This window comes from Lepus europaeus, chromosome 10, assembly GCF_033115175.1.
Source record: "Lepus europaeus isolate LE1 chromosome 10, mLepTim1.pri, whole genome shotgun sequence".
Classification (NCBI taxonomy): domain Eukaryota; kingdom Metazoa; phylum Chordata; class Mammalia; order Lagomorpha; family Leporidae; genus Lepus; species Lepus europaeus.
Genome location: NC_084836.1, coordinates 118,701,897 through 118,726,647, shown reverse-complemented (window position 1 = coordinate 118,726,647; position 24,751 = coordinate 118,701,897). Strand labels below are relative to the sequence as shown.

Below are 24,751 nucleotides of genomic sequence, written 5' to 3'. Positions count from 1 at the left end.
CTAGAACCTATAAATTATATCATTCTCAACTCCTTCCTTATCTTCTCTATAGTTTTTCTCTACTCAGGAACTCAGAGAAGGAGATGTGGTAAAGATGAAAATGGATTTGATGGACTCAGTGGTTGCTGGACAATGCTCTCTCATGGCCATTCTCATCAACCATGGCTGGGACCCATCTGGACCAAGCATTCTGCCCAGCTATTAGTAACTGGGGCGATAATAGTGCCCTCCTATCTTTTTAGCAGCTAGCTTCCACTGAAACTTACTGCATCGTGGCCTTTTGGCTGAATGTGTTACAGCAGTATCTCACTTAAATCTCACATGAGCAGCATAAGACAAACACTGTTCTGTAACTTCCCCATGTTACAAAGGGGGGTACTAGAGCTTGGGGAAATCCAGAACTTTGCCCTCGTCTATAAGGCTCGAATGTTTCAGGGTTGGCATTAGCACCAGCAGAGATCCCAAATACGGTAGGACAGCCCTTTTTCCTCTGCTTTGTCTGAGCTTACTGCTGAATTTGTCCAATTAGTCAGGGTTTGACAGAAAACAGGCAAATACATCATCCCACCCCAAGTATGTGTGTGTGTGTGTGTGTACATATATTAGAGCAAGAGTCTACGGCCATACCTACGTGCCCGATCTCACCGATCTCGGAAGCTAAGCAGGGTTGGGCCTGGTTAGTACTTGGATGGGAGACCAAGAGAAAATGCATCATAAGGAACTGGCTCACACAGTGCTGGAGGCCAAGAAGTGCCATGGCCACTGTGGGAAGCCTGAGAAGCAGAAGAGCAGCAGGCCATGGCCGCCCTGACGTGACTATCACATCAAGGGAGCCTCACCCACCTTGTATTCTACTCAGGCCTTCATGCACTGGGAGGGGCCCCACATTACAGGGGGAAATGTGCTTTAGTCAGTTCCCTCTCACAGACACACCCAGAATAAGGTTACATCAAGGACCCGCGCCCTGCATCCTGGTCAGGTCGGCAGATATTAGGGTAATTCAAAAAGTTCATACACACACACACACACACACATACACAAATGGAATTAAAAGTTTTACTCATCATGTGCAGAAAACACATATTACTCTTTCTGCACCAAAATAAATTCATCTGTTTAATTCTATTCTTGCATGATGGCTGTGGAATGCCCCTGCACATACAGCTAGCCATTACGACCCCTGACCATGGCCCAGGCCTGCACAGCCCATCCATCATGGCCACCTGGGCCACTGGGCCTCCATTGGCAGGTCCAGCTTCATCTGTTCTGAATGCATAAGCAAGGGCTGGCACAGGTGAGCACCTGTTCCCTTCTAACAGTAAACCCAGGGCCACAGCCCAAATCCAGCCTGTGCCTGGCTTCCAGGACACATAGCAACAATGTTTTATATACATATATTTTTTTAAGTGGCGAGGGAGGGAAATATATCTCACGATAAAAGGAAACATGGATTTCAGTGTCTTTCATAAGGTACGTTTGGAGCACAGCTGTGCCCATTTGGTCGCATGTTTTCTATGGCTGTTTTTGTGCTACAATGGCCTTTATCAGTTCCAACAGGGACTGTATTTGTCCACAGACACAAAAACATTTACCATCTGGCCCTTCACAGAAAATTTCCTGACCCTGGCTCTCATAGCCAGAACACTACACAAGGCACAGGGAACAATCCGGGCTCCCCAGGATAGGTCATGCCACTGGCACTCTTTGCCTGCTCTTGAAGTCCAGCCACCCCACAGGTTAAATCATACATCTTCCAACTACCCTAATCCTACCAGGGAGAGCCAGTTCCTCCCAGATGGGCAGCTCTGTGTGGGTGTTTACAGCTGCGTTTGTGGGGTTTGCTCTATTTCACGGTTGTGCATTCCTTTAAGACGTAATGAATTCACTCAACTCGAAGAAATTCCTGAATCATAATTCTACGGATAGTCCAGAGCACAATCCAATAAGAGTAGGAGCTCTGAGGGCGAGCTAATACATCTCACACATCGATACATCGATGGCTGTGAAGGTTTATCAATCAAAGACAGCAACAGCACGGCTATGTGTGGCAGGCAGACTGGTTCTTTTTGTTCCACAAAGTGTCGTTATTCTAACTGGAATAATTTCTGTTACCAGCCAGAGGGTATTACAAACACACCCCCACCACACACACACACACACAGGAACTTGTAATTAATGGAAGTGAAATTAAAAGATGTACTTATTTTGATGCAAAAATTTCTTGAAATTCATGCATACACTAGTCTTCAAGAAGTTCATGGAAATGGGTATTTTGGGGAAAAGAGCTACAGGGATTTCAAAATTTTTAAAATTCCATTTTATGCTTTAAATTTTTAAAAATTATTTATTTGAGAACCACAGAAACAGAGAAAGAGAGATACAGAGAGAGAAAGCACCCTCACCCAGTGGTTCACTCCCTAAATGCCCACAATGGCTGGGCCAGGGCCAGGCTGAAGCCGGGAGGAGGAACTAATTCCAGGTTCCCCATGTGGGTGGCAGGAACCCAGCTACTGGATGCATCACTGCTGCTTCCCAGGAAGCTGTGATGGGGACCAGAGCCAGCACTTGAACCCAGGCATTCCAAAACGGGATGAGAATGTCTTAAGCACTAGGCCAAATGCCCACCAACTTAATTCCATTTTCTTACAAACTGTTTGAAGTATCCTCACACACACACTCAAATCTTTGGCTTCTACTGAAAAATCAAGAGATCAACTTTGCATGGAGCCCATAATCTTGTGCCAACCACTGTCTCGGGCTTCTCACTCCAGTCCAGCTTTTCTCAGTCCACGTCTCTCATTCCTGTCTTCACTGTGGACTGCGCTGGTATTTGAGCTTACTGTTTCTATTGTTTCTGATACAGCTATAAATGTATAGGTCGGTGACCCACACCCCAGTGTCTGCTGATCTCTGTACACACCCAGATTGATTGCTATAGACATACACAATAATGAAATCACAAAGCACACAGACACATGATGAGGAATACATGATTATAGTGTTACCAACTGGTCACTCTGGATGGGATTTAATCCAAATAATACATGATTGAGTACAGGAGTAACCATGTGCTCAGATAATGCTGGCCATATTTTAGGACAAAAATTCCCAAGTTGCATTCCATAGTGGCATATTCTGGGTCGTAAGGAAGAAATTCCAAACATACCATTGAGTTTTTCACGCTTTGTAGCAAGCGCTCATGCTGCTCAGCTATGGCTAAGGCAGCAGAGTGAACTTTCTGATAGATGGCTTCGCCGTCTCGCGTCTGAAAGATAAACAGCCCTTCTCCAGTCTCGCACATCCTGTGAAAGCAAAAACAAGAGATGTCTGAAAACCCAGCTCTCAGACGATCAGTGCACAAAAGCATAATCCACAAGGCTGTGTCTCTATTTTTCACAAGACGAAGATTCTTGTTCCTATTTGGAAATTGGAATCCAAATGGCCAGAGTGTCCAGTGAATTGTTAACAACATGGACAGGGAGCCCAATCACTCTAGACCAGCATGTACAGAATGTGTTGTTATTATTTTTAATCACCAAGCAATGTAGAAGGCTAATAGGCTAATTTTAAGAACGAGAGCTTGATGCAGCAGTTCAGGCACACTTGGGATCCTCCACAACCCATATCAGAGTGCCAGGGTTTGCATCTGGCTTTGATTCCAACTTCCTTCTACCGTGCCTCCCTTGGGAGGCAGCAGAGGATGGCCCAAGGCCTTAGGTCCTTGCTATCACATGGGAGACCCAAATGGAGTTCCTAGCTCCAGGCTTCAGCCTGACCCTATCCTGGCTGCTGCAGGCATTTGGGGAGTAAACCAGAAAACGGGAAATCGTTTTCTACTACTTGAATAAAAAAGGAAAAGAAATAAAATCTAAAAATTTTTAAGCCATTTCTCGATTCTCAATCTAACCCCCACACTCCACCTATCCCTCTAGAGAGGCTGTGTGTGGCTGTATGCCACGGAGATAGTCCACGGAGAACTCCTCATCAGAGACGAGCCCAGGCAGCTCAGAAGTGGAAGGGAGAGTCTACGCTTCTCTCAAAAGTCTAACCTTCCACACTGACGATGACTTTCAGGGTGCTTTCATTTCCAGCATCCCAGGTCAAATTTGCCTGCAGCTTCCACTTGGTGTGATGGATTAAAGACAGAACTTTTTTTTAAAAAAATACAAGCGTGATTGTGCAGAATGTGTGGAGAGGAAAAGGAGTTCTTCAAGGCAGGCTAAGTGGGTTGGATAAATGAACGTCATGTGTCAGGTTCACCTCCACCCCAGACCACTACAAAACAGAGACGAGCTTCATCAGTGAGGGAAGGCTGGCACGCAGAAGGGGGCAAGAACAAAACAAAGCAGGGTGGGGGTCAGGAAGCAGCAGGTTAGACTCCCACCTAGGACGCCCACCTCCCCATCCTAGTGCCTGAGATCAAGTCCTGCCTCCCACCAAGTCCAGCTTTCTGCTGACATGTGCCCGGGGAGGCAGTAGGTGATGGCCTAGGTATTTGGCTTCCGGCCACCCACCTAGGAGGCTTGGAGTGAGTTCCTGGCTCTTGCTTTGGTTTGCTCCAGCCTCAGCTGCTGCGGGAATCTCTATTTCTCTGCCTTTCAGATCAATAAATCTTAGAAGAGGAAAAAATAAGAAGAACCAAGCAAATGCTTTTAAATTACATACATATTAGTATACAAGAGAACTTCAAAAAGGTCATGAAAGTGAAATTAAAAGTTAAGTTTTGGTGCAAAAAAAATTGAAATCCATGCACATTTTCTTAGTTCATATTCTTCATGAACTTTTTGAAGATCCCTCTATACATGTATACTAAAATATATTTAATTATCATAATTATTTTTACAGAATATTCACAAAATCATATACATGGACATTAAAACATCTGATTTTAGATATACATATGTCCATAGTAAACTATGAGGCTACTCTTGTTTGTTTCAAAGAACTGAATTATTCGAATGCATAGTACCATACCTTCTGTGTCAGAATGGTATGCTGAAAAAAATTAAACACCAACTTTACTGCCTGAATCTTCCTTGTTAGTAAAATGGCGCAGTCTTATCTATGGTGCAATCTGCACCTTGACACCATCTTAGGCTCCAGCCCCCTCCACCAGGTGGCCACATGGCCCAACCACCAACCACCGGTGTCAAGCTCCCATACTCATCCTCATGGGATTCTCTGCTCTTACTACCCTGCCCACCCCATGGCAAAGTTTTAAAAGGACCTGTTCCTGAACGTGTGTCTTTCTCTCTCTCTCTTCCTCTCCATCTCCTGACCTCTGTCTCTGTCTCTCTTACGCTCTCTTCCCTCTTTTCCTTCTTCGCCCCATCCCTCCAGTCTGTCGGGTTTCCCCCAATAAATTCTTTCCCTAACTCCGGTGTTTGGTGTAGATTCCTCACATCTAAAAAGCTATTTAACACAGCATGGCGACGAAGCTAAATTTCAACACAACACTGTTAACATTTTTAAAAATCTACCCCAGTCTATAAATGATAACAAAACTCATTTTGGATTGAGTCCTGACTCCTGGCTTTGGTGACAGCTCAGCACTAGCTATTGTGGGCCTTGGGGGAGAGAACCATAAATAAATAAGGAAAATAAATAATTTTCTACCTAAGAAAGAAAGACAAAAATGCACCAAAGACCTCTAAATAGAAAGTAAGCCTGTAGTTGTATCTGCTCAGTGGCCTGTGATCTTCCTCTGCAAGCCATGACCCAGGAAGTTGCTAATGAAGCAACCCTGACTTTTAGAGGCTCTTCCACAAGGCCTCTGCTACCTCCAGCCAGAGTGCTTTCATCTCGTTCACCCCCTCCAAATTCCTCTGTTTGGGACTGTTTCATAAGCAGCTTTCCAGCACACTAAAATGTTGCTCCAGGCCCCCATCAAAATTATGTAATGGGCTGACTCCCCAAGGCAGTAAGAAGAAAGGGGAGGGGTAGGGAAGAAGGGAGGTAAAAAGAAAGCACAGTGAATCAATCAAACGGGCTAATGGTCTTACATAATCTACTACAATGACTGCTTCTCCTCCCCCTGGGAGAGAAAGCACAGCCCCCAACAAAGATGCATTAATGGGCTCACCCATAGCAGAACAGCAAATCCACGTGTTTTGTCTTTTTTTTTTTTTTTTGGTCCTCAATTCCTTTCTTATCTTCCCCCATGGATTTTTAGCTGGACATTGTCCACCAACCAAAGTGGTAGCAAATGACCCCATGCTCTTCCCTCGAGGCCTCAATACTCACACATATCAGTGGATTCGAAAACCAGAGAAGATGAAATAATGATGTCTCTGTGCAGATAAAGTTTCAGATATCAGAATATCACAGCCATCATGAAGCACTACACTTTTGAATTTCCTAATAATTATTTTGCCTAAATGATATGCCCATCATTTCAAACTATGAAGTATTCAATTTGTCAAGAACTCAGAAGATATTGGGAAATCTGTTAATTCATCCACGTACCAATCATGTACCCAACAAACATAAGAGGCAAGAGCTTGGGCTGGGGATCAGCTGGCCAGAACCATTCCCCAGTGCTGGGACCCAGCACAAGCTATTTCACCTCCCTGTAACTAAGTGATTTCATTGGTTAAACCACCATAACTATAATAACTCTCCCCAAGTCTTACTGCAGGTATTAAACACAATGTGTAGAGTACGGAATGCACTCTTCAAGTAAGGAGTGCTTCCACTACTGCACTGGAATGTAAGCTCCTTCCTATACACAGGGATTTTCTTCGGATTCACTCACAGCCTTTCCACTCATGGCTAGGACATGGCATGGCTTATCAATGGACTGTGAAACAGTAGACGGTGCTAGGAGATGCCCCATCAGAGGGCTGATCCATATTTCCTTGAGCAAGTTTGTAAGAGACAGCAAGAAAAGCCCTAACCGAAAGGATTGCACATATCAAGTGTGCAGGTGCAACACAGATGAGAAAATCCATGTTGAGGAGAGGCTGTTGGGGCAGCCAGTGTGGCCAGGGTGCAGTGGACTGAACTTGAGCACCCTGAGACAACGGTGTCGCCTTCGGCAAGGACATATTACACCAATGTACTTCCTAAAACATCAGAATAAGATTGGACTTAGGAAAAATCAAAGTAAACTATGGTTGACAGTGTTAAGAGGTACACTTAGGAAATAAGCAAATGAATGAGTGCCATATTTCTTCACCGCCAACATGTATTTTGTCCACGTGTGTGCACGCACACATGTGTTTGGAAAATTTGGATATTGCTAGAACTCATTTTGTATCCAACATATATATTTAAGATTTCCTTTTCTCCAAACACCCCTGCAAAAACAACTATTAGACCAGAGCTGAGTTGTCCATTTACCATGACTGATAATAACTGAAAGAATAAGGTGCTGCTCCACCTGCTGCGAGGCAGAACCTGACAGGTGCCATGTAGGATGTAAACAACATAAAGACTTAGCATTTTTGCCTGAGAAACTCCGAATTTACCTGGTGAGACAAGACCTGCACATGTGAAAGTTCAAGAATAATATGGTTGACTGAGCCACAGTGATCAGAAGGAGAAGGAGGAATAGAAACGGAGTACAGAGAAGAGGGGCGGTGTCAGAGGGGGGCAAATAAGAGGGACCTGACCGTGGGAGAACCCAGATTAGGAGTTAAAAACCTGCACTTTTCCACCCTTTTGTCTGTAACACGGAGGTGAACTAAAATTACAATTGGAACGAATGGACTACAAGTCTCATTCCAGCCCCAGGACCATTGCACTGCCAACAACACTGGGCAAGAAAACACACAGAGAGACAAGAAAGGAAACAAACAAGAAGCTTCCCCACATGGGATTTGGTAACTCCATTCTGAAGAAAAGTCTAGGAGGAGTGTGTTAGGAGCCGGTGATGGGGACTCCGATACCAGGACCTGTGACATCAGCACTATTGGTACGACCCTGCCCCTCTTCATTAGGTCCTGAGCCTTGTAGAAGGTTGAGTTGCACATCCAGCCTCTACTCACCAGATGCCAGTAGAATCTTCCTATGTGACAACCCACACTGGCTGGCAGCACTGACAAATGTTCCCCCATCAGCTGAGAACTACGGAAATAGCCCACAAACAGGAGGGTTTGGGAGGAACTGAGTTATGCTTCAAGGCAAGGGGCTGCAGAGTTGAGGCAGCTTCTGGGTTCAAGGAAACTATCGGCTCACCATGCACCAGGCTGATGGGCATTCGGCAGTGGTACCATCCCTGCCTTTCCTGTTCTGGTCCTTGGCATCACGGCCTGGTTGATCTCAGCGCAGGCTGATGCAAATTCCATTCCCCGAGGCCCTGAGTGAGTACTGGCCAGAGATGAGGGCAACCCAGCCCACGGCTGCTCTGACTGCTGTGAGCAGCAGGGTGAAAACAGGGACCCATGTGAGATTCTCTGTCATTTCCCATTACGCTGCTGGGTTTCTGAGCACAGGGCCGCTTGTTACCATCAAAGCTGGCCTAGCCCTGACCACTGTGGGCTTTAGGGGAGTGAACCTAAGTGAGTCCTTTTTGTTTGTTTGTTTGTTTGTGTTAAGGTTCAAAATGGAGACTGAAGAGAAATGATGTCGTCATACTGATTTAACATTATGGCTGTATTACCTAAAATTTGGTAATACATTTTGGGAAACATCGATGCAGCTCCTAGGCCCTGCTCTGGGACGTTTGGGAGCAAGAATGAAAGATGGAAGTCTCAGTTCTAGCTCCCTCCCATGGCAGAATTAGGACTCTGAACAAGCTCTAGTGCCCTTCTATCCCAAAAGTGAGGAGTAAGACAACCTAGAGCTCTTGAGGTGCTGGGAGATCGTGTTTGGTATTTAGCTAAGGCTCTGGCTTCATTCAGTGAGTGTTTCAGTAAGATCTGTTGTCGTGACTTTAACCCCTTAAAATATCAAGGCCAGTGAGGCCAGGCTTTTCAGGGAGACTTCTTAGGGGGTCTCTGTCTTAAGGGAAATGTGGGAGGCCACATGCCAGAATAACCGTGGGGAGGAGAGAGTGGCATGGAGCAGGTGGGGTCAGAGGGAGACTGATGCTGGAGGATCCCGGGCAGCAAAACCAGGATAGCACAAACCCTTTCCTTGAGAGTGAAAAATTGAGAAACGGGACCTCCTTCAAAGAACACTAGCAGCTGTAGCAGGACAGAAACCAGTGTGTTACTTCCCTGGCTCCAGAGCGCTGGGCACACCTCACAGAATCCAGAAGCTTCTTCAAGGGCTGGGTGAGCAGGATAAAGACGCAGGTCCCGGTTCAGGCTGAGCACGGCCTGTCTGTTCTCACCGTGCACATCACGTCACCATCACCAGATTGCCTACCAGTCAGAGTTCATCAACCTGTAGAGACCACTGCTCTTGCTTTTAGATATAAATCCTAACCCTTACTGTGTGGACTTGAAGATTTCTAGGGAAACAAGAAATGAGATAATGATCTGAAGTCACAGGACACGGCTAGTGTTAAGAGAGAGTGGCTGTTTGTCATCAGATGCATCCGTTCTGAATCACTTAACACGGAAAATCAAAGAAGGGTCGTTTTTCTCACTGTCGCCTTCTCATTTCATGACATGAGACAGATCCGACTTCTGGTGTCAAGGAAGCGTTTTCACACGTCCTGCGAGAAACCACTTTGTAAGGCATAGGTGGGAATTACAAGTGCTTTTAACAGTTTCTAAACCCAAACATTAAGTGCAGCTTTATCGGTCCCCGACAGGATGCAAGGCCCATTTGGTAGACGGGGCATTTGCTGAAGGAGTCTTGAAATCAACACGAACAAAACCAGACTGTGTATCACCATCGGCCCAGATGCTCACGCCCCAAACTGAGTTGTTCCTGGAGGGTCTCTACCGTCCCTCCTTCCCTCCTACACCCATCCAACCTGTCAGTAAATCCTGCTATTGTTCTTTAGAAGCACTTAGAGCCATGCTCACTGTAACCAACCTGCCTGCAGCCTCCTTCACCCCTCCTGTGAGGGCCGCAATATCTTCCCCTAACTAGTTTTAGCCCAAGAGAGGAAAAAAAAAATCAAAAGATCATGTCACATCTTTGTTTACCACCTTCTGTGTAATAAAGAACTCAACATTGTCACACTGCCATGAGCCCCTGGGAGGTGGGCTTTGCTTACCTGGGGGCCTTGGGCTTGCCAAATAAAAACATTCTTTAAGGGGGGAGGGGAGCTTCAGGTCATGTGATCCACAGGGCTCAGTCAGGGACAATCAATCACGCCAAGTTTGGAGTCCCAGTAAGCAGTCTGCCCCAGCTGGCAGCACTCTGCGGATGCTGTCACACAGTCACAGGCATCAACTCCCAGCACAGAGGACAACAGGGGCTCCACCTTTGCTACTCTCTGAACCCCACCCCGTGCACTTCTCCCCCTGGCTGATCTTAATCCGTTTTCTCTACTGTGATACACAGTAGCCGTGAGTTTAACAGCATTCAGCCAGTTCCATAGGGTGCCATTCTAGTGAATTATCAAACTTTAGCATGGTTTTGGGAACCCAGGAGTTTGCAATTGGTGTCAGAAGTGAGGGTGGTCTTGGGGACCACCCCCTCAGTTTCTGCTGGACAACCCTATCCAATGCCCCATAGCGCCCCATCTGGCTGGACCTGAAAGCCCACTCCTTCTTTGTCTTGCATTGCTCCCTCATTCATTCTGCTCAGTCTTTCTTGGGACAGTTCCTCCTTAGCATCTTTCGCATCCTCCTTTGGGCAGGACTGCTTTTCCCCTGGATTCTTCCATGGCTCACTCTCTCATCCCTCCTCCAGGTCTTCATTCACCTTCTTTTCAACTGTAGTCCTTCTCTGGCACTCCTATTGACCTCCTTCTTTCCTTTTCACTTTGGGACACAACACACATAGGACTTTAAGATTCGTCATTGTCCACATTCTATTAAGTTAGTTTCACAAGGACAAAGCACTTGCATGCTGTGTTCAGTTCTCCATCTGCAGTGCACAGAACCACATGTAGGCTGCACTGGGTGGACATCTGAGGAATGACGCATGTGTGTGATTTCTCTCTAGAATTCTGAGATACCACTACAAATAATGTGATCACACACACACACACACACACACCAGTAGGCCACCACCTACATGAAGACAGCCACAGGACAGGGTACATGGCTGAGTGCCCAATTTTGCCTCAAAGTTAGAAGAAAGTCATCTTTTCCCTGGGATGACTTTTCCAATTATTGAAATGGCAGAAGCGCCAGGGTAGATGGGACACAGCGAAGCTTCTTGCCGTGGTGGTAACCTCAGCTGTCTTCACCCTCCCTCACCTGGCACGGCATGTCACAATGCTGAAACACCAGGAAGATGATGCCCACGGAGGTTATTCTGTGGACCGGAACAGAGAATTCTCCTTTCTGGTCCCCCACATGCCTCCACTACTGGAATATTTGTAAGTGCACATTACTTTATAATTAAAATTATTGTTCGAGAAATGTTACTGAAGAATGAAGCCATATACATGGTGTACTATAGTTTCTACTCTCACAGAAGAATTCCCTTTCTCCTGAGCGGGCCTGTCTGTGAGCTCCAGCACCGCTGTGTTGGAATCACTCTGCACTCCAGAGCAGGGAGAACTGAGGACGCTGCATGGCTTATTTGCTTTCAATTCTTTTTTTTTTTCTTTTTTTAATTCTTTTTTTTTTTTTTTGGACAGGCAGAGTGGACAGTGAGAGAGAGACAGAGAGAAAGGTCTTCCTTTTGCCGTTGGTTCACCCTCCAATGGCCGCCGCGGTAGGCGCGCTGCGGCCAGCACACCGCGCTGATCCGATGGCTGGAGCCAGGTGCTTCTCCTGGTCTCCCATGGGGTGCAGGGCCCAAGGACTTGGGCCATCCTCCACTGCACTCCCTGGCCACAGCAGAGAGCTGGCCTGGAAGAGGGGCAACCGGGACAGGATCGGTGCCCTGACCGGGACTAGAACCCGGTGTGCCGGCGCCGCAAGGCGGAGGATTAGCCTAGTGAGCCGCGGCGCCGGCTGCTTTCAATTCTTTAATAAGAATTAGAACACGCCCTGTAAAATGTTCAGAAATTAAATGTCTACGAAGCTAGAATCACAAAGGAAAAGAAAATTCAAAGATTCACGTATTCAGATGGACAAAGATTTCAGATACCCAAACAGAAAAATGGAGACTATTCAAAAAATATAAGAACAGCTATCATTTGACCTGCAAACTTACCAATTAAAGGAGGAAATCGTTTTTTTCTCCAATGAGAATTTATTTCAGCAGTTAGACTATGTCTAGGTGAAATACGCAAGAAATGAATGCTTTGTTTTCCAAGGCTATTCAGACGCCTTTACATCCAAACAACTTTTTCACAAACTTGTGGACTCCATTTAAGGAAAAGTAGTTGTCTACGCACTTTGGATTTTCATATTTTCTTGGCATACCTAAAGCTTCTTTTAAAACAATGTCAAGAGCATGAGAGAGATTCCCTCTGGCTGGTGAAGAAAGGCACTCATGGGTGGTAATTATTTGGTACATTCTGCCAAATGTCACCTGGGCTGCTCTCACTCCTGCAGGTGCAAAGCTCAGGGTATTAATTTAAATCAGTCAGGAGGTAAAGTGGAGTCTGACACTGAAGCTTGCCACCTCAGCAGCCGACTGAAATTAATGGGGAAATGTACTGGACACCTGCCACCCTTCTTTCAACAATAACATTTCAACAATGGTTGCATGGGGATGTTGCTGCAGTCAGAACCTCGTGTCAACTGGCTCTTCCCAGAGAACATCAGAGCTCCTGCCAGTCTGATGGGTACAAATGAAGCACTGGGCTGTGAAGTGGAAAAAAAAAACAAACAAAAGGCTAGAGAAACCTCAAACAAAATAAGCAGTACGTCCCTCAATCCCTCCAAATCAACTCAGTGTTCTTTATCTCCAAGGGCAATTCATCGTGTGATGCCACCTTATGAAAAATTTCATATTTCAACTCTGCATCTCCCCAAGGGAAAACACAGAGCTCTGGTCAGATCAGCTCATATTAGGGACAAGGAAAAGAAACAGCAGGTGGAAGACCCCAGTGATCTCCAAACCCTCACATTGCTGCCCAGAAACGGCGGCCAGTCCTGTCCGTAGGTGTCTACACTCCAGAGGAAAAGAGCACATTGGTATTTGCAGAACAAAAGTCACACGAAGAATATTTACACACTAGTGCGCAGCTCAGGAGGCATGTGCAAATTACCAATAGCTTGCAAGTCTGAGCACAATGAAGGAGGCCTTCCTCACTGGCACCAATGAGGGGGCTAATATTCTGACACAATCATCCAAAATAGTTATAGAAAGCATTGGCTTTGAGTGTACACCATACCTTCCTTAGCTCTGCAGAAGCTAAGTAAGACTAGTTAATTAATTAACTAAGCCTTCTCAGAAACTGATAGTATGAAAGCAAAGGAAGCAGGCATGAGCCCCAAATCTACCACTTTGGTCGCCTCTTGCCTTTGGGTGTCAACCATTTCCCAAGATGCTTCTTAAAACAGAAACGACAGTAACTCCTAGTTTATAAGATCAGAGAGTGGTTAAATTAAATGGTGCATGTAAAATGCCTGGCACAGTGACTTTCATACAGTAAGGGCTCAATAAATGTTATTGATTATTTCCAGTGGCTCCAACACCTGCTGAGCAGGGTTTCTCAGCCACATAATTGGATGTGATTCACGGTCACGGCGACTGTTTAGGGCAGAGTAGGATGCTTGGCAGCCTCACTACACACAAAGTGCCAACTGTACCTTCTACCCAAGTTGTGATGACCAAACATATCTTCAGAAATTATGAAGTTTCTCTTGGGAGCAAAAATCACTCTTGATTGAGCACCACTGTTCTGGAGAGCAGCACCTTAATGAGTAATATTGTTCATTACTGTCAAATAGCCTCATTACCCTATTTGCTTTGAAAATTTGTTAAATTCTACATTGTACGCATTTTGGTAGTTTTAAAAAATCTCACATCCATTTCCTTTCTGATGGCAAGAATACCCCCTTTGTGTCTTGGGATAATTTTCCTTGTTCTGGTTGTACTCTGTGGGCTTTGGACAGTGCCTGGCACATAGCAAATTTAATAGTGACACCCAGTAGTAGTTTAGCTCTCTTCTATGGAACAATGGTGTGGAAGGTTGCCATGTGGAGCCAGAATGAAACCACTCTAGAAGAAACTGGATTACTGAGTGAAGCCTTAGGTCATGATTTAGACACTGAACCAAGCCACACCTGAAATCATGTCTATTTCTTGGCTTTGGAGTTATAATAGGATCCAGTGAATTTCTTTCCTGTGCCAGTTTGGATCGCTACAGCTGCTTGCTCCCTGCCAGGCACTCTTCCAGATGTGTTTACATGTGTCTTTATCTTACCTCCATAGCGTCTTTTGAGACAGTAATACATCATTTTCATTTCACAGAGGACAATGGAATCTCAACATGTTAGGTGACATACTCATGTTCTCACAAACAGTATGTAGTAGAACAGTTTAATGTCCTTTCCTCCAACTGCCAGCCCAGTTTATTACAAATGACCCATTGTCAGTTTTGATGGGCGGAACGGGGCCTTTGAACAGGGATTGCACTCGGTTCTAGTCCTGGATGTGCAAGAAATTTGCCCCCAGTCCTTGGGAAGAATAAATCCAGTGTTCTAGAAGAACATAGTGTCAAACCTTTTGCAGGTGCATGTTGGATATGGGAAAACTATTTGACCAGAGACTTAACTCCTGCTCACTTCTTGATGTGAAAGAAGAAGCGAATTATATTAGTTAATAGGAAACTGCCTTGTTTTGAACACATCCAAAAATAGGAAAGGAAAAAATTATCTCCACTAATAAAGTAAGGCAGATATGAAACCTTCACGCTTGGGGAAACACAAATGATCTTATTATCCTGTGCATCTTGATGGTAACTATAAAAATTCATCTTTATTTGAGTTTCAGGCAAAATATAAAATAGTAATATTATCTTGCATTTAACACTTTCCGTACCCTGTTAGCCTGAGTCCTGCACCAAAAGTAATCAGAATAGCAAAGATACTATTTAGGAGACCTTGCTATGTCACCTATGTGCATGACTGCTCTTACCTATAACAACCCTACCAGAAAGTATAAACTTACAAGAACAGTTAAGCACTTTGTCCAAGGCAAACAACTAGTAAAGAATCAAGATTGGAACCTAGGGTCATTGTGACCCCCAAACCAGAGTTCTATACCTACACGATGGTGTTCGAGAACTCAGAAAGATGCTAAGAGCACAATCCCCATACTTTCTCTTCTGATCCTTTAATTTCAGGTCTGCACCAGGCCTACAAAGCATGGCCAGTGAACAAAAATGTCATTCAAAATCTCAATACTCTGCATGTTAACAATATTAGAGTACAACCGTGTGTAGCCTGGGCTGTAGATACTATTGTCACCTAACTGCGCTGTCCTTGGAAGAAATACCCAGAAAGACAGACCATAAAGAGGCCATCGGAGTCATGGGATAAAACGCTTTCATTTTCCAAGTCAGCACTTTATAGCTTTTGGTCAAAGAGCACTGAAATACTTCTGGAATGTATGTGCCCAATATAACCCTACTTGTCATCCACCATTTCTTCCACCTGACCTACTTTAGTATCTTCCCATATCCACACTTGTCCCCTCTGTCCTGTTGTCCACAGTGCTGTCACAGTGACTTACAGAAAATATGACTTCAATCACCTATCTCTCTCTCTCTCTCTCTCTCTCTCTCTCACACACACACACACACACACACATACACACACACACACCATGTTTATAAACTGTATGGCTTTCTATTATACTTGGGAGAAATATCAAAAAATTTTTAATATTTTTATAGATCTTTAGAAATTCTACTAGATAGCAATAGGAACAAATTAAATTTTTGCATGACATGAGTAGCAGTCATTTTACACCTGGAAAAGTCATAATTGCAAAAGAAACTTTAAAAGATCATAAGATACCATATATATTTAGTAAGGCTTAATTCTCAGATATTACCATGAAAGCTATATACTTTTTCTCCTCTAACATTTCATAAAAGCAGTAAATCAAAGAATTGAAATGCTTGAATAACAGCTACCCAAAACAAGCCCCTAAGTCCTAATCAATACAAAGTTTTCTGACGCAGCAACAGGAATGAGGAATGATATGACGTGTCTAGTCAATAGAAAAGTCCATTTCTATTATGAAACATTTTCCAGAGCTAGGCTTCACTGGTTACAATTAACACATAAAGAATTTCTGAGATCCAAAGATAGACGTATACCAACCTTACCAAGCAAATGCTTAATTTTCTATAAACACTTTCCCTTGGGGATAGTAAGTAACTGACAAAAGAAGAGCATTGCTATAAATATTAAAGTTTTGTATTTTTAACATAATTATATTGGTAGTCTGGGAGATCCACTGACTCATTTCTAGATAGTTGAAAATAAAATAAAGTAGAAAAGAGCTGCATGGTACAGAGGTATTTTAACACTTTCTAAGATAGCTATAAGAATATCAAATGTGGGCCTTATTTCTGAAAAGCAAAATTTAAATAATTGGGCTTTGTCTAAAATAGAATGAATGGAGAAATTTGAGGGGAGTGTTTTTAACATTGAGTCACATGAATTAGGGTCTTGGGGTGTTTACTCTTTCTACTTTCTTTATGCCCAACATTATGTACCTGCAGGAAGAGCTCAACTTTCCTACACAGTTTTTAAAGTGTTACATGTTGATGGTTTTCAACCTCAATGTAATGTCAGGCCACATACTGAAGAATCTACATGTCCTAAAACTTAGTCTTTAAAAAATTTTAAATGTCAAATTTGCCTATGGTGTTTTACAAAACAGCCTATATTCCGAGGAAGAGTGAAAGGGACAAAGAAAAAGAGATACTGATAAGAAGAACCACACTGTAGGTATCGATCAACCCAAATATTATTGGCACTGTCTTCTCTCTCCCAAATGAACATCTACAAGGAGCTAGGGAAAGCCATAAATGTGCTTATGAAAGAGTCACAGTCAGCAAGTTTTAGAATGAACCTCTGCAGCGCCAGTGTCATTCACCACCTTGGGAGCAAAACAGATGGGATTGCAGGTCTGCAGCTTCAAGACCATGCACGACTCCTCCTGGGAGGATCTGCCACTTAGCTCAGGTGATAACGCACACATGGAGTAACAACAGGCGCGTTTCCCAAAACCAAGACGTTGACTTCTGTTCAGCTTGACTTAGTAAAATGGCACATTTTCAGCATTTTTACCTCTTTCAACTTCAGTCTGTATTACAAAACCAAAGTGGAATGAAAAATTCATAACACATTTGTGAAACATTAGGATCTCCCCCAGGGGAGAAAATGCATACAGATAGATGAAAAGTACACACCACCTCCCACGTGACGCAATTTACCACTTTTGGAGTTTCTGGAAGTACTCTGCAGGTGGGCTGCTGGCTGAAAACCCAGGCCTCATGGGATGGGAGATTGGAAAAAACAAACCAAAAACCTGGAAGAAGAGTCACTGAAAGTCGTAACACTCACCTCCCTGCCTCAAAAGTGAACCACGTGGTGTCACGTCCATATCGCCGCAGGGCGCTTAGTGGCCATGAGATGAGTTTGACTCTGGGATTCTGGATGTCCCAAAGACAGATATACTCATATGTAATCTGCAAGGCACATTCGCCATGTACATCTAAGTTAGGAGATGGCATCAAATACACATTGAATCTCTCTGGGAGAAAAACAGAAGGTTAGTCTAAAATCCCCAGGAATAAGAGATCAAAGACATTGCAGGAACACAGAAGCATTTAAAAATAATTCAAGCTCACATGCTAGGTTTTGGTTCAAGAAGATAAACGAGTCTCATAAATGAACAGTTCCAGAAAATGGTATTTTATATGCAGACCCTATTAAATCACATAATAATGATATAGTCTGGCTGTCAACATCACTAAACACTATTTACATGAGCAAATACCATTTTTAGAATTTTTAAATTTGCATAATAAAAAAATTTATATGCCAATAAAAGACTAAAGCAATGAAACCATTAAAAGCTATTTTTTTCCTGCCAAGCAAACATTAATTACACCCACACTTTTGTGTTCATAAAAGATGCAGGTGTATGATAATTGTTTCATGGTTTAATGATACTAAAGTTATAGTGATCAACTTATAATGTCTATAACTCAGTGAACAAAACTGGATCTCAAGTTATTTAAATTAAATGCACACTGATTATTTAAATTAAACTCAACACTAATCCTGACTAACTAACCAATAATTTGGGAAATTGCCACAGATAATCCAATGTTAACAAAACACTTTCTTTAGTCAAATCTTGGAAAGAACATTCATTTGTTTGTTTGGATGATTGTTATAATGTAACAAAGATTACTCTACATAAACTGCTTGGCCAATCACAGCAAAGAAATCCTGATACCCACAAATATTTCCATCACATTTCCAAAACATGCATTAGCTTATGAAGTTACAGAATCAGATCCTTTAAGTGAAATATGAACAAAAATATCACTCCTATAGCAAACACATTTCCACTAATCCATCACTAAGGTAGACTGACTACATTTGACAAAATATTGTGCCAGTAGCAATTTTATAATGGTGGTATTCCAAATTAATTGTTTTAAAATAACCATTAGGATTTCCATAGATTTTAGTTAAATCTAGTCAATAATAATGTAAAGATTGTGTTCATGAAATGTTCATATGTGTCTACAATTCAAATGTTTCCTAAATAATTTCAAACTCCCAATAATCATATTTTCTGCTTTCCAGTAACTGTAAGTTTTAAAATAGATTCCAATGAGGCAAACTCCCTCCCAAGTGTTCTAGACCAAGGGAGAAAGACTTTCTTCACGAAGCAAAAGCTAAGAGGGGTCATTACCCAAATTATTTACTCAGAAGTTCTTCTGTGACTCTACCCGACTCAGGAAGCACAACAGAGGAGTGGCGAGAATGAACTCTCCAACCAGAAGTCACATCAATCAATATTGTAAAGTGCTTTGAAAGACATCACTGGTAGTTAGGTACCAAGCAACTGACAGAAGGGAAAACCAAGGCCCTGAAGACTGGCCCGGGGAAAGTAACCTCTAGGCTCAGACAATTCTTAAATTCAGTTTACAGCACCATCAGGATATTGCTTCACAAATAGAGTTGTGAAAATTAAGTGCTGATCTGAGCCCTCTAGCTTCAAAACAATAATAATAATGAAAACCTGTCATACTTTCTTCTTGATGTTTGGCTCCCAGACATGTGTCTAGGGGGCACTCTGAGTGCATCCACTCTGCCCAGGGGCGTTCTGATTTAGTGAACCACAGAGGGAGGGGACTGGGGATGAGCCATGTGACCCTGATAAACAATTCAGCCTCTCTATAGTTCCATTTCCTAGCCTATAAAGAGGCTCCTTGGAATTAGTAGCACTCCTAGGACTTGGTCAATAACACTGTCCTGATGACGGATTATGGTAGCTAGGGTGCATCTGGTATAGTTTGATTGCAAATGTATCAGGAAGACACAGTTCCGCTGGGAGGGACAGCACCATCCACTAACACTAGGGAGTGTGTGTTCTGGGAAGGGTCGGCACCACTCAACTTCTGCTGAGTTTGTATCCAAGCCAGGTGACCCCGAGCCCTTCGATGCCTCCTCATGGATCCAATCATCTGCCTTGAGCAGAACCCCAGGACCCAGTCCACCCTGCACGAGGCTCAGCTGTTTGGAAACGAACAAATGATGCTTCCCTTTCAGGCTCAAACTCTAAGCTGACACGGATTTCTGCTGAAGCGTTCGTGAATATTTTAGTCATTATTATTTTAAGTGTTTTATTCCTACATTGGGTGTTGAACTCAGAGTTGGGTCAAGTGCTTCAGTGGGAAAAAAAAATCATAGATGTTTTAGGTGGGTTTACACTTGATGAAATATTCATGACATTTGAATTCTAACAAATTGGAAAGTTGGAAAACGCTCAGTAACATTACAAGTGAAAAAGGCAGGAAAAACCTCCCTACACTCTGAAATCTGTACATTGTAAATGTTCAGACAGACACACAGGTGTGGTCTAGAATGAAGGTAGTTATTGGAGTTGGAGCATGCCTTTAGCTCCTCTAAGCTTCAGTTTCCTCATCTGTAAAATGGGCAAAGGGATAATACTTATGCCATAAGGCTGATGTGAAAATTAAATAATTTAATATGGGCAAAGCACCTGCCACCAAACTGGCACATGGCAGGTTCTCCTCAATTTCTAGCTAATCCTACTAACACAGATCCACTCATATTATGCACTGAAAATAATATCAAGGGAAAAATACATTGAAATGTTAACACGGGCTGTGGGTTGTACAGAATAGATATCTTGCATGTCATTATATGGGAACCAAAGTAGTTTTGAAAGAGAGACGGGAAGAATTCCCTCTACGTACCACTCTGTTCTCGTTCAACTCCGGTAGCCAGTAAGTCGGGCTCTCCGAGGCTGATGTCATTGATCCGTGTCCCTACACATTCCATCTGGAGGACTTTGCACCACTCGTCGGCCTCAAGATCTGTAGAAACATCCAGAAGATCACCCCAGGTGCCCAGAACCCACTCAAAGGCTAAGGGCGAAGCTTCCTCTGCCCGAGACAAACCTGATTCACAGGCGAAGGTCTTGGAGGTGTCATCGTTGAAGTAGATCCCCACGGCGTGTTTCTTCGTGCTCTTTGGCAGCCGAGCTACGTTCTTCACGTTGTTGAGCTCTGTAACCTGAAAAACGACAACGGGAAGTTCACGCACACCCGCTGAGTGAATGTTTCCAGTGTGTAACACCGCAGCTAAGGCAGAAGGAGCGGTAGGGGTTGGCACACACACCGTGCATTACCTGCCGCTTGGGACACCGGTACTCTCAAAAGGGAGGACTGATTCCAATTCCAGCGGCTCTGCTTCCGATCTAGCTGCCTGCTAACACACCCCCCGGGAGAAAGCAGATCATGACTCAGGTGTTGGAGTCCCTGCCACCGCAGGGGAGACCTGGATGGAACTCCTGGCTTCTGGCCTTAGCCTAGCCCAGTCCCAGCAGTGGTGGGCATTTGGGGCCTGACCTAGTAGATGGAGGATCTCTGTCTCTCACTCACTCTCTCATTTTGTCACCCAAGCAGATGAAAAGAAATATAAAAACATTTTTAGAGAAGAAGCAGCAAGGCCCATCACAGATGCCCTCCCCACTCCCCACCGTGAAGTGCCTGTGTGTTGGGAAGCTGAGGATTATTTAAGTGAATTCAGCATTCTCTTTAAGAGAGCCAGGAAAGTTAACGAAAGATCCTTCCAAAATTTCCAAAAGCCTGTTCAGTGGCATAGGCTCAAACCTTCTTAGAGGTTAAAAAACTTGCTTTAGTTTTTAAATTTTATCTTCCAGGCTGGCACTGTGGCTCAATAGGCTAATCCTCCACCTTGCGGCGCTGGCACACCGGGTTCTAGTCCCGGTCGGGGCACCAGATTCTGTCCCACTTGCCCCTCTTCCAGGTCAGCTCTCTGCTGTGGCCCAGGAAGGCAGTGGAGGATGGCCCAAGTGCTTGGGCCCTGCACCCCATGGGAGACCAGGAGAAGCACCTGGCTCCTGCCTTCGGATCAGCGTGGTGTGCCGGCCGCGGCGGCCATTGGAGGGTGAACCAATGGCAAAAGGAAGACCTTTCTCCCTGTCTCTCTCTCTCACTGTCCACTCTGCCTGTCAAAAAAAAAATTATCTTCCAAACACTCTGCCCGATCAGTAGTTGTCATGCTTGTCCCATGGTGGACAGCCTTCATCTTCAGCTGACGGCAAAGCCGCCACATCCTCTATCCCTTCGGTGCACCCCAAGTGTAAGTGTCTTACCCAGTGACCCAGAGGACGCAGGGGTGGGAGGCCCCCTTCAGAACTAAATTATCTCATTCTTTGCTGTCAGAGATGAAGTGTCAGGAGTCTCAGAAACCGCCTCCCACTCCAGTTCAAGTCGTAGAGGCCGGCACTGGTCCACGATGACTTGGCTTCCCAAGCACCCTCACTCTCTGACTTACTCCTAGCCTCTCAATGGCTGCAGGGCCTCTGTTGTCACATCTGAGGACGCTGCAGACTACCGCCTGCTTCCCATCAGCATTGAGAGATGTCCCATTGGACGTCCTTTCTCCTTCCCCTCCCCCACTAACCCTAGACCCCAGAAGTGCTGGAACCTCGTGTCTCCACAAGGGCGGTACTCCATTCAGTGACTTCTGGGTTCTCTGCTCTCCCACCCAGAAGGGTGATTATTTGGGTCCTGCTTGAAAGGAGTCTTAGGCAGCTTCAGAATATTTACAAGACGAATAAGCCTTTCATACCAACAACTTTAACTTCCTTTAATTTATCTCTTCTGTGCTGTTGTACAAAAGAACCAGCCTCCCATCAATCTTTGCCTGCAATGATGCTGTGCTATTTCTCCCATCTATTACTCTAAATTCAATAAGTGCCTGGCTCAAGAATTAGGTGGGAAGAGAAATATCCTCCATGCACACAATCTGATGATTTCATTTCCCTGCTTCTTAACCTCCACCAACCTTTTTCGCAGGGCAAATGCAAATCTCAGCCTGAAAATCATACTAGTGGCTCCTTAGAAACTGGCTAAACCAACCTCTTCAGTGACCCAACACCTCACATCTTATCCCCTAACTACAGCACATCACTCAGGGTTCACCAGATTGACCCAACTGATTTTACTCATTTATTTATTTTTGTGCCATCACCCAACACAAGCCACCATCGTCTCATCACAACCACTTACTGCTTTCTCTCCACTTCCATTCTAATCCCCATGAGATGATCTTTTCAAAGTGCAAGTCTGAGTCCAGCACTTCTATGCATACAACAGAGCACTTCAATGACTTCCCATGGCACTTGGAACAAAATCCAGCATTCTAGACTCACCATGAAGACCCTCCAGAGTCTAAGCCCTGGCTGTCTCACCAGCAAACTGTCTGCCCCTTTCCCCATGCTTAGCATGACCCAGCCACACTGGACTTGACTCAGTTCCCAGAAGGCACCAGGATGCTCCTGGCATGAACTTTCCCCTCTCCCTCCCAACTGCACCCCCACTCACCCTGCAGATCTTGGTTTAAATCTCAGTTACCCACAGAGGCCCAACTGGACACCTCCCACCCTGGACATCTAATCAAACTTAGGGCCACAACATCCACTGGCATCCTGGCCCTTTCCTCATAATGTCTCGTGGTTATATGGGCTATCAGTTTAGTCACCATCTTGCTCCAAGAATGAAAGGTACATGGGGTAGGGGCAATATTTTTGGTCAACATTTTGTTCCCTGAGTCTAACACAGAGCCTGTCGCTTGGGGAGAACTCAATAAATATTTGTGGATTCTATGAACAAAAGACAAAACTCACTCACTTGCATGGTGCTTCCACGAAGCAAATGCCTCTCCTCTCTCCCCTCCCCTCCATTTCCCTCCCCTCCCCTTCCCTTCTCTCCCTTCCCTCACCTTTTCCCCTCTTCCCCTCCTCTCCTCTTTCTCCTTCCTCTTCTCCTTCTTCTTCTTTTCTCTCTCTCCCCCTCCTCTCTCTCCCTCACTCTCCTCTCTCTCTCTACCTCACCCCAGAAAATTTTTCACTTTTTCTTCAAGGATCTCTTCCTCAGAAACATTTATAACAATCCAAAAGTAAATGAATCATTCCCCTCTTTATGCTCCCATATATGTTATACAAAATTCCACTTTATCAACTGTCATTACAATTAATCTCTCTCTCCAGCTCCCAGGTGAACCTGAGTCATCTGGAAATGACTTACTGATGGACTGAATCAATGAAATACAATCATACTGAAAAACATAACTTACTGAGCCACCAAATTCCACACTCTGTGCTTGGTCATTGACATAGACTGCCTCATTTGATCTTCATAAAACCCCTATGACGTAAGTGCTGTGACAGTCTGCATTTTCTAGAGCAGAAAACTGAGATGACGAAAGGTTAAGTTCATGCAACCAAGTTCACAACTGAAAGCCATGGAAATGAATGAGGCAAACACAAAACACTAAGCCCATCTGAAGCAGTAATGGCTAACTCTAAAAACTTCCAGCCCAGAGGATCATCAGCCCCTCAAAGTCACCTCCCATTGGAAGGCATCTTTCTTTTCAACATGATATCTCTTGAGAGGCGTAGGTAAGGCACAGGTGTGCCAGACTTTCTCCTAACCCTTCACCGAGATGTTACATAAGAGCAGCCCACCCTAGCCTGCACACAGGGATGACTTTGAAATATGTCATACATTATAGACCCATTGAGGGGACACAGGAAACACAGGTCATCCAATGTGGCAGGGGTAGGGTGGCGCCTGTTTGAGTCAAACTCAACTACCTATTCTGGAAACCGATTTAGGGAATAAGAATTTAATAGCCTCTGCAGGGAGGCGAGAGAAGACGGAGTTCACAGAGCAGACAGGGTCCTGATTTTCTGTGTCAAAGAAAAATTAGGTTATAAAGTAAAAGCGGCTGTCCCCACCTTGGAAGCACACCTCAGTGAGCACTTGCAACACACACATACAACACTCACCCTTGTAAAATCATCCAGACACACTTCCAAGAGTTACAGTCTACACTAACTCCTAAGACAGACGACTTCCTCCATATCATAACAGTGACAGAGGCTTTGTAAGTCAGATAAAATGCTCATAAGATGCATTTATTTCCCCCATTGCTCCATTTTGCAAAAGAGAAAACTGAGGAAGGACTGTTTTTAATATTAATAGTCCTTTCACAAAGAAATAATTTTTCTCTGAATGACTTTC

The 24,751-nt window shown here is 44.3% G+C and overlaps 1 protein-coding gene across 1 annotated transcript in view; it reads right to left on the bottom strand.

The window, feature by feature from the left end:
* The window catches only part of DOK5 (docking protein 5), a 154,560-nt gene that overhangs the window by 37,464 nt on the left and 92,345 nt on the right, over window positions 1-24,751 (bottom strand). The window contains exons 3-6 of the mRNA XM_062202397.1: window positions 20,597-20,711; window positions 20,393-20,512; window positions 17,496-17,685; window positions 3,167-3,302 (exon numbers count right to left, since the gene is read on the bottom strand). Of these exons, the coding sequence (XP_062058381.1) occupies window positions 3,167-3,302; window positions 17,496-17,685; window positions 20,393-20,512; window positions 20,597-20,711 (561 nt within the window). The remainder of the gene's footprint in view (window positions 1-3,166; window positions 3,303-17,495; window positions 17,686-20,392; window positions 20,513-20,596; window positions 20,712-24,751) is intronic.